The sequence below is a fragment of the Platichthys flesus genome, chromosome 18 (assembly GCF_949316205.1).
Source record: "Platichthys flesus chromosome 18, fPlaFle2.1, whole genome shotgun sequence".
NCBI lineage: Eukaryota > Metazoa > Chordata > Actinopteri > Pleuronectiformes > Pleuronectidae > Platichthys > Platichthys flesus.
The window spans coordinates 20,136,390-20,147,376 of NC_084962.1; the positions used below are offsets into that span (position 1 = coordinate 20,136,390).

General features: G+C 43.6%; 1 protein-coding gene across 1 annotated transcript; it reads right to left on the minus strand.

Moving 5' to 3' along the window:
- Positions 1–1,120: 1,120 nt before the first annotated feature.
- Positions 1,121–5,369, minus strand: atf3 (activating transcription factor 3). The gene is made up of 4 exons (XM_062411470.1): positions 5,241–5,369; positions 3,575–3,833; positions 3,348–3,455; positions 1,121–3,139 (listed from the first exon to the last, which is right to left on the minus strand). Exons 2-4 carry the CDS (start codon positions 3,830–3,832, stop codon positions 2,813–2,815), a joined length of 693 nt encoding a protein of 230 aa, XP_062267454.1. The 5' UTR covers position 3,833; positions 5,241–5,369; the 3' UTR covers positions 1,121–2,812.
- Between the last annotated feature and the right edge of the window lie 5,618 nt (positions 5,370–10,987).

Genomic DNA, 10,987 nt, shown 5'->3' on the forward strand with positions numbered 1-10,987 from the left:
TCATCGGGAGGGGGGGTCTTAAAGAGACAGGAGCTCAAACCCAGTGTTTGAGACAGAGGCTGAACAGAGGAGCTGCAGCAGCAGACAGTCTGAGGAACGAGATGTTTTCTGAACATTAGAGAATGAAAACATTTCACAGTTGTTGGAATGATCAGAGTGAATATGAGCAGAATGCATCTTATTTAAAAAAGAGAGAGAGTGTTGAACATTTCTGCAGTTGGTTGATAATTAAACTGTATTTCACAGATTGTCTTCACAAACATTGAGTCATATCTGATCAGCCGGTGCACGCACACACACACACACACACACACACACACACACACACACACACCTCTCTCTCTCTCTCTCTCTCTCTGGACGGACGGCATGTCCAGTCTTGTCTCTCTCTCTCTTCAGCTGCTCTAATTTGCATGTAAGTTTTCTGGTTTTCTGGCTCTAGTGAAAAACAAGAGATGCGACAGGAAGGGACGACCGACGTGTTAAAAGTTCCGTGGCCCTTTTGGAAATATAATTATTTGGTTTTATGGAAAGAGTGTTGTTGTTTTTCTCGTCTATTCTTCCAGATCTTTATCCTTCTTACCTTTTCATCTTTTTAAAACACAGCAGGGTTCGTACTGATGCAAGCGAGGGGTTAGTGTGTGTGTGACGTGTGTGTTACACAATATGAAACAACAAACAGCCGCTGAGGGGCTCATTAACTATTAAAGCCTATTATCACAAGATCATTTAAATTATATAGTTTTATTACTTTATTTTAGATTAAAATATGTCACACAGGTGAAAATTCTTCTACATTAGAAACATATTTTAGTAAAATAGATTCTAACCTCAGACATTCGTTGGATTTCTTTTCCTGAACATTAGTAATTATAAGATTCACGAACATGGTTCCTATTGTCCAACGTTTGCACTCGTTATTGCCTGTACATTGTAAACAGCGTATTATAATGATTATTATTATTATTATATCTATTGATAATGTGAAAGGTGAGCTCTTGTCCTCTTTTCTGCAGCTTTGTAAAACGTAAAATTAAATGTTGACCTTTAGTTTCACCTCAAAGTTAAGTTCTAATCATTCCTTGAGTGTTGAGTTTTTCTAAAGACGACAACGTGACAGTTTTCATTTCAACACATAACTTTAATTAACAAGGTATCAAAAACAGAAATTGACGGATCACAGAGATGGACGTACACGTTGGCAGCAGCAGAGCGTTTACACCTGACAGCCTGTGGTTTATTCATTTGGACGCCGATGCCTCCAGCCGTAGGCACAGCAAAATACACACAACTCAGTGCTACGAATCGACAATTTACAGCCACAACCACAACGCACACACTTTGAACACACGCAGACGCCTGCGTCCATTTGACCGTGTGACTCTCAGACACACACACACGATACACAATAGAAACCGTCTTCCACAATTCAACAACCTATTTATTTCCCTTCTCTTGTTGTTATATGTACAGATGTTGTGTAGCATGCACACAAGTTCCTGGACAAGTTGCAGTTATTTGCAGTGATGGTGCTCGACAATAACAGTGAGTCTGAGTGGAGGGCGGGAGAAATATCAGTGGATCATCCAAAACACACATGATCTGGTCTTGTGTAACTTCAGAGTCAGGCTTGTGCCAAAAGGTGACGCAACACTTCTGATACCTAGCTAACGATATCCAGTGAACACAACTTTCAAACCGACAAATTTTAATAAATACACTATTATAAAATAACAACCTATTTTATTTATTTTGCTATGTCAAAACCAAAGGAGGCATCTGGTGTTTATATACAGTGGCACAGAGTCAACTCAATGTACAAGATTCTCGGTAGAAAACACGTCTGAAAAATAACACTCATGTAGCTTCATCGTCACAGAGGATGTAAAAACAACACCAGGTGTTTAAGAGGGAACGCAGTGATAATTAAAGTGTACTTGTGAAATTACACGATTCACTTTTTCTTGGACAATTTTCCCTACGGCACATCTCAAACGTTTAAGTAAAGTGAAGTATCGTCTGCATATAGGAGTATATCGGTATATATACTGTGTGTTAAGTCCAGAATCACAAACCCTGCCAGCAAATTAAATTTTCCCTTTTGCAACTGTTACTGTGGCTGGTGGCCCACAACCTGACTGAGGCTAAATCCTTTCCAATCGTAAACAGCATCTTCAAACCAAAGCGACCTCTGCCCACACGAGCGGTTTGATCCCCGTCACGGTGAAAAGGAGCCTCACACTCTTTCAGAGGTTAGCTGTGAAACGAGCCAATCAAATAAACGTGCAGTGCGATTCCTGCAGCCAGCGCACGACCTGAGTGGTTAGTGGTAGCAGCAGACTGAGCAGCTCACGTTGTATAAAGGACGAGCAGACGGGGTTAATACAACAGCGACAGTAGTTTCTTAATAAATATACAGATTTTCATACAACAAGCGCAAACAACATCGCTTTTAAAGTCTCGCAGCTCACACGTCGCTCTGGAACTAGGTTCTTTGTGGGTGAACAGATAAACGTGTGAAATCACTTTGGTACAAAACTCGGACACTAACTCAGACTTTCATCTTTTCAAAATACCTGTAAATAAAAAAGACAATCAATGATCATTTAGTTCTTAGTGCTTTAGCATCGCCTTGGCCCTGACTGTTTGAAACATGCGACGCATGTCAAGGTGCTGTACATTGTATGTCAGCTGTCCAATCAGGTTTCAGAGAGCGGGGGGGGGGGGGGGGGGGGACCCCCTGTAGCAGCGATGTGGATGCTGAATGAGTCCGAAGCTGGAGTACGTCTCGTGAGTCTAAAGTGAGAGCTGCTCATAGGTGACCTGGACAGTGAATGTGGTCGAGGGTCAGGAGTCCTCCGTCGAGGGGGGACAGTGTGGACATGGAGGACATGGAGGAGATGGAGGAGGTGGTGGAGGCGGTGGAGGAGGAGGTGATGTTGTGGAGTTGTATGGTGCTCTCCTTGATGTGCTGCATGAAGAGGTTCCTCTCGTCCTCGGGCGTCTGGCCGTTCACCGCCCGCACGATGCAGGTGGGCCGGTGCAGGTTGAGCATGTAGACCAGCTGCTGCTTCTGCTGCTTCAGCTCCTCGATCTGAGCCTTCAGGTCCGAGTTCACCGACTCCAGCTTCTCCGACTCCTGCAGGGACAAGGAGGACATCAGGTCATACTTCACTCTTATGCTTATTTGTTAAATCATTCGTCTTTGGGATTTGTTGTGTGTATTCAGTGTATTCATTTGAAACTTTATGTCATGGGGACATTCATTAAAACTTCTTCTTGACCTTTATGTCTGTGGTTGATGTGTTTGATGTGAACTCGGTTCAGTGATGGAAGTTCTAAAGTACCTGCTGCAGAGTCTCGGTCTTCTCCTTCTTCTTGTTGCGACACTTTGCGGCAGCGACCTTGTTCCTCTCTCTCCTCCTTTTCCTCCGGTCGGGCTCCTCGACCATCGACTGAAAACCAGAGAGAATTACAGAACGTGAACATTCAACCCTGCATCAAGCCAACACTCTCATTTGGTGAAACCACACCCCCCCTCCCTTGTCGTAGAGTTTCCCTCTGACTCACGTACCTCTCTCTTGACCCCGGATCCTCGGGCGGGCTCATCGTAGGCCCGGTCCGAGCAGGAGCTGGCCCCGTCCGAGCTCATGTCCACACTGAGCCCGTTGGACAGGCGCTTGGTCTGGATGGCGAGCCGCAGCTCCTCTTTCACCATGGGGGTGTAGTTGGTGAAGTCGTCCAGGGTGAGGCTGCCGGGTGGGGACAGGCAGGGCACCAGGGCGGAGCAGCTGATGTCGGCCAGCGAGGGACCCGAGTGCTGCAGCATCATTCTGGAAAGAACCAAGAAGACCGGTCTGAGTCACTGGGAACACTTTGGATTTACTCACTGGGAAACAAACTAGTAACTGGAAAACAAAAATAACATTTAAAAAGAGCTCATGAAGACGGGGCGGTGATAAAAAAATTCATTAAAGCATGAGAGGGTCACAATCAAGTTAAACCACAGACAAGTAATTAAGATTAATGTAATATTAGTATTTAATATGTGAAAATAAACAAAAACAAACATGTAAAATGCTGCATGATATTCAAACACAAGATGTTGGGTGAGTTTTGTATTTAAAAGTCAAGATTTTATCTTCTACAAGGCAACAGAATAAATATTTGCTCATTTTTTGAGCGCCCATGTCATAAATACCTGGAGATAATCATTTCTAAGTGTTTGTTGTGTGAGCGGAGCAGTGACTCATGGAGAATTATGACGGATGGTTTGATAAGATGATTATAATGTTCAGCTCAGTGAAACCAAAACAAACACAGTCTGTATCACAAAGGAAAAATAACAAGACAAATTATATAATTCAGTCTTTTCATAAGGAACTCTGTAGTTTGTTTTTGTCTCAAAAATGTAACTTAAAGATTAATTAAAGCTATATCTGTTTTAATTATTATTATAACTGTGTTTTTCATTTTCAAATTCATCTATAGTTGATATTTATTTTCAGTGTAAGTTTTTTATCATCTCTATACATAATAAAAAAGAATAAAAACAATTGTTTTTTGTCCAAATTAACCTCAGAACATTTAAAATGAATGAGAATCAAACGTCTGTTGTCAATCAAAAATTATTAAAAACAACATTTATATAAAATACTGTAGTTTTGTGAAGTGAAGTATCAACACTTATAAGAAAAACTGCGAAACAAACTTCAGTTCTCTAAACTTATTTGTTTAGGTTGTTGTGCCTGTTGATGAGGTTGTGATGTAATAATGTTGTGTTGTCTTTTCGTGAGTGAGTTGTGTTAAGTCTCTGTTGTTATTAAAATGTATAATAAACACGTCTGTTCTCTGAACACATCTATGTCACTTTAAAGAAAAGCCAACAGGCTCTTTAAAGTGTATTGTTTTCTTTTTATCTAAATTACTGTGATGTGAAAGTAAAAGACTTAAATCACTATTATCTGTTAACAAACCCATAACAACTGTTATTAAATCAAATCAACTCTTTCTAATGGAGGAGTCCAGCGGAGACTCGGAGTGAGGAGGTCTCTGAGTCTCTGTGGGGTCGAGATGGAAGCGGGAGAAGCGAGTTGAGAAGTTGGGCTGAAGTGTCCCGGGACACCGGAGAGCACACCGGGGCTCCTCCGCTCCTCTCCCCGGGACAACACAGCCTCCCCGCGGCCAGGGACAGGGGGAAACACCGCCTCCTCCTCCAGCGAAGTAAAAGAGGGACCTACCTGTGTGAGGTGTCGTTGGCCGGATGAGGTGAAGTGAAGTCGGGGAAGTTTTCCTCTTGTCGTCGCTTTGCTCCTCGCGGTGCTCCGTGCGTAAAAGTTGCGCTTGTGTCCGACGCGTTGCATCACACGAGTATTTAGAGAAGCGTGGAGGGGGAGTGGCCTGGTGACGCAACCAGGAATGTAGCGAGGGAGGGAGGGGCGAGGGAGGGGTGAGCAGGGAGGACAGAGAGCAGAGGGGTGACGTCATCCTATTTATAGACTGCTGTGGTGTGATGATGCAACTCAGCAAGATGGAGTCTGCGCCATAACAGGAGAGCTCTCCCTCCTCTTCCTCCCTCCTTTCCTCCTATTGCTCCTCCACACTTCCTCCTCTCATACCCCTCCCTTACTTCCTCCTCTTTCTCCTCCTCCAATCTTCCTCCTCTCATCCCCCTCCCTCCCTCCCTCCTCTTCCTCCTCGAATTCTCTTCCTCCTCACTCTTCACTCCCTCTCTTTTCCCCCCTCCTCTATTCTCCCCTTTGTAGCACCTGTCCTCCTCCTCCTCTCCTCCTCAATCTCTCCAGAGTGTCTTCATCTTTTCTCTGCTCCATCCCCCCCCCCAGGCTTTTCATCCTCTTTACCCCCTTTCTTCCTCATCTCTTTATCTTCCTCTCTCATCTGTACACTTATTTAACTTAATTTAACTTTTGAAAACTTTATTTAAGTCTTGACTAAATTGAACATGTATTTCTTCTTCTTCTTCTTCTTCTTCTTCTTCTTCTTCTTCTTCAGCCGTTTCCTTCTCTCTTTCTCTTTTCTCTCTCCATCTTCACGTTCTTCTGTGGTCACATCTCATCAGTATGAAACCAGGTTCCTCACAGAGACACATTGATTCTTGACATTATGCTTCACTCGTCGGTAACTGACCACCTCCTGACGTTTCGTCCCCTGATGGATTTATTCACGGTGTCTGAGCTGCTCGTAGAATCTGCCGGTGGCCGTGAAGTGGCTTCCCTGTAATCCACCACATTCTGCGTCTTAATGAGTCTTAATGGGTTGATCTTCTTTTCTCGCCGGCTGGAACAGATGGAGGATTTCCTGAGAGCCGCTGTGAGACGGGACAACTTTGTTTTACTGGAAATAGAAGTTAGCAGCTGGTTGTGATGGTACAAGTGAGATGGGTATTGGTAGCGGTGCTGATTTTACTGGAGTTGTTTATCAGTGGCCTAACGATAAACCACAGATCTGGTGTTAACGCCAGGTGGACTTGAAGAAATCTAAAGTTGGAGATCGCAGTTCGAATTTTGACTTTTACGATTAAACCACCCGATCGACCCTTCCCTTCCTCCGCCACCTCTTTTTCCTCTTTTTCTGTCATTTCCAATTCAAAGCCGGTGACGGACACATCCCAGAAGTGTCTGGATTCTTGGACTTTCACTTTTGCCACCTCCAGAGTCTTTCTCAGAAACATTTCAGCGTTCAGAAATTGGGAAATGTGGAAATAGGCTCATGTGTTGGCTTTACCCGAAATGAGAATTACAACAGGAAACACGACCTTGAACTGGGAGTGAACTGACTGATCTAGAAACTTATATATCTGATGTCAGTGTGTCTGTGTGTGACACTGTGTGTGTGTGTTTATTAGGGTGTGTGTTTGTTCACTCAGCCTGGGTCACACACTGTTTCCAGGGAAGCCTTCACACTGATCGTGTAAACACGTCCATGTTGATTTTCCACTTTGTGTCGCGCTCAGATAACTCAGGTGTGATGCAACTGCTGCTGTAAAACAGTTAATGATCAACCAGTCGGTGTTTCCCGGCTCAGAACCTTCACAGAACCTTAACATACCTGAGCTGCTGGTGGAATTTCATGGTCAGGTTACAGGGTTGAAAGTTTGGAGAAGAAAGGAAAAATCACAGAGTTATGAAAACATGAAACGTCTGTTCTCAGGAGGAGTTACGATTAGGTCGTTGTGAAAACTGAAAATTTGACCAATTGTGAGGAAAGACGATTGATTCAATTGTAAAACTTTAAATCTGGATTATCAAGTGGAATTAATTGTTTTAATGTTTTCAAGTTGTCCCTTGAGACAATGTCTTCAAAGTTGGTTGAATTGTCAACTTGGACTCAATGCACAAAAACCCACTTGACCTCAAGAATGGTATGATTGGAACCTTTAGGGTCAAAGGTCACTGGGACCTCATGAATTTGTCCTCTGCCTCGTATGTCTCTGGATACATGGAGGTTGAAATTTCACTGGTTGAGAGGAAAACAACCTCTGTGCAATATTTCTACTTCAACCAACAAGATGCCATATATGGTTTGGTTTTGCAATTGTCGAGAGTGTCGGCCTCAGTCGAAGAAGTGTGCGTCACTTCTTTCATATCAATATAAAAGCTGGAGTTCCTCAAAAGCTTCCTCTGTAAAATATGTTCTGCATAAATGTGAGATGTCCGGTTTGTCACAGCTCAGCCCAACTTCAGCTTTTTAGTTCTGGTTTTTCTTTTGGTTTTGTTTCAGGTGAAAAGACATAAATGACTCCAGAGTTACTGGACGTGTGCCTTGTGGACTCACACCCACACAGACACACACACAGACACACACAGACACACACACCGGCTCTCTCTCAGGCCGCAGACACACGGGTGTTGAATAGTTGAAGAGGTCAGTGTGCTGATCCAGATTGATGCTGCGCTGCGTGAAGTCATCGCTGACCCTCTGGACTATAAATACCAAATGATCGGAGCGCTAACCCGCCGGCTAAATATTACATTCTCTATTTTTATATGTGAAGTGCTTTGTTGCCAGTGCAGCTGTGTGTCGTTTATCTAAAACACTTACAACATTTAAGATTTCTGAATATTTCGCTGTGGGATTTATGTTTCAAAAAAACTCAGAAAACCCTTTTTAATTTAAAAAAAACCTCTGTTTCATATTGATTTTAAATGGGATTTTAAACGGGATGTGAAACTGGTTCTATTTGGTTTGAGGAAGCTTTTGATCGTAAAATGATATTTGTCATGTTTCATTGCATCATTTCCATGAATCAATAAATGATGAATTAACTGACAGAAAGAAAATTAACGATTACATCAGCTAAATACAAGAATCCTAACTGACTGGGATGAGTTGAGTTAAGTCCTTGTACCGACACCTAAACTGTACTGGTCTGACTGGGCCGCTCCTGGGCTGTGGCACCAGTTTGATGTTATAACTCTCCCACTGACCAGAATCAATTAAAAGACACTTTGAAAACAACAGAATCCACGAAACGGATCAAAAACAACCAAGATACAAAAGTCAGATCCAAGCAGAGCCGCAGAGGCCGAGAGGCAGCTTCTCCTCCTCCAGCTCCTGATCTCCTCCACCACCTCCTGATCTCCTCCACCACCTCCTGATCTCCTCCTCCACCTCCTGATCTCCTCCACCTCCTGATCTCCTCCACCACCTCCTGATCTCCTCCTCCACCTCCTGATCTCCTCCTCCAGCTCCTGATCTCCTCCTCCACCTCCTGATCTCCTCCACCTCCTGATCTCCTCCACCTCCTGATCTCCTCCACCACCTCCTGATCTCCTCCACCTCCTGATCTCCTCCACCTCCTGATCTCCTCCACCACCTCCTGATCTCCTCCTCCACCTCCTGATCTCCTCCTCCACCTCCTGATCTCCTCCTCCACCTCCTGATCTCCTCCTCCACCTCCTGATCTCCTCCACCTCCTGATCTCCTCCACCTCACCTCCTGGCCACGACGGCTGGTAACAAACAGAGCAGAGCACAGGTCGGCCTCATATCAGCCGTGAAACCTCGTTCAACTCCAACATTTCACTTTCACCCGCTGAGCTGCTGGGTGCGTTTGCTTCATGGACCTTCCACCTCACCCGGGGGGAGATAAAGAAATGAACTGTGAGTTTCACTATGAGAGAACAACACCGGGTTGTCAGGGAGTTTCTCTGTGGAAGAGAAAGTGAAAAGAAGACAAGGCCGTAAAGCTTGAATCACTGGTCAGAGTCTGAGGCCTCAGGGAAACACTTGAATTCCAACAATCGCTGCAGAGAATCAAAACAAGGCTCCTTTATTCAGTCAAGTTTGATATACCTTACTATAATTTAGATGATTTTTCTCTGATTAAAGTACTAATGTCATAATGAGCTGGTGACTAGTGATTGGTCATATTTATTTTGCAGCTTGTGGTTTTGTATTTTGAGTAGTTCCGATTATTTTATTTTTTTGGGGGCTTTTAAAAATCTCAAAAACATGGACGTTGGTGAAGTCAAATCAGAGTTTCCTCTCGTCTCCATCCTCAGATCCTCAGCTTCTCAGATGAAAGGGTTTGTTTTGCTACAGTTTCCTCATTTCCCAGCATTGGCATGTTGATGGTAACTGGTGTTGGAGGAGCTGGAGGCCCTTCACCGCCCCGGTGCCTCTTCCCGGTCCCCTGCTGGTTGCCTGGTAAATCCATCGCCGAGGATGAGAGGCTTTATTTCCCGGAAAGGAAGAGGGTGACGTAATCTGCTCCTGGAGGAGGAGGAGGAGGAGGAGGATGAAGATGAGGAGGAGGAGGAGGAGGAGGAGGAGGAGGAGGAGGAGGAGGAGCTGTTGTTCAAGACTCTGCCACTATAGAAAAGTTGTATAGAAAACGTGTCCTGCTGCAACAGATCATAAGACGACCATAACACAACTTATAAATAATCATCAATATAAATAAAATAATGGTGAGAACATTTTAATATGTTATTATATACTGTTAAATAAGAAAATATATATATATATTTGTTAAATCATTATATTACACTCTAAATTTTACAACAACATCATTTATCTTATTTGTTAATTTGTCATAATATAGTAATTTATTTATGTATTTATTTATGTATTTATTTATTTATTTATTAGTGACCTTCTTATTCTCACTGCAGATGACGTCATCTCTTCCGGGAAGCAGCGGCTCTTCCTCCTCCTCCTCCTCCTCCTCCTCCTCTTCTGTTTCTTCCTCCCCATCATGGGGAATCCGGGAAATCCCCCCCTCCCTCATCTCTCTCCTCTCTCTCTCTCTCTCCCCCGCCCCTTCCCTCCTCTCTCTCGCTCCCCTCCCCCCTCTTCTCTCTCTCCCCTCCCTCCCTGTTTCCAGCATCAGGCCACAGATGATGCTGCAGGGTGTGAAACATTGATGGAGGTCTTCATCTTCATCTTCCTCGTCCGGCAGCTCTTTACTGTTCGTGTCGATGTGCTGAACGGATCCTTTGCACTTTCGATCTGAGTGATTCATCTGGTTCCTGTAAACGGAGCCGATGACGCTGCCGTGATTCTGCAGGTTCACGCTGCTTCGCTTGATTTCTACTGGTAATAATGTTCGTGATCCTGTTAAATGTGTTTTCACGAAACTATTTAAATATTAAATAACAGATCGAATAACAGATTATTTTATCATAGGGCTGAATTTGTTACCTTATCGATTAAATCAGTCGTTTGATAGGAAAGTGACGTTGATCAGATTCAATTTGCTTAATGTCCTGCTTAATCAAACAAAACAAGAACTCTTATTAAAAATATATTTCCCCTTTTTCATATTCAACGGTGCTCTGTGGTTGTTGTTGTCACAGTCTCATATTCCCAGAGTATCAAGTATCATATTCCCAGAGTATCACAGTCTCATGTACAGTATCACGTAGTATCAGGTCACAAATACACAATCAGTTTTACTCTAACTGCTCAGTGAATAAGTCAAAAGACAAGTTGTGTCATTCTGACAAAGAACAAACACACAATTA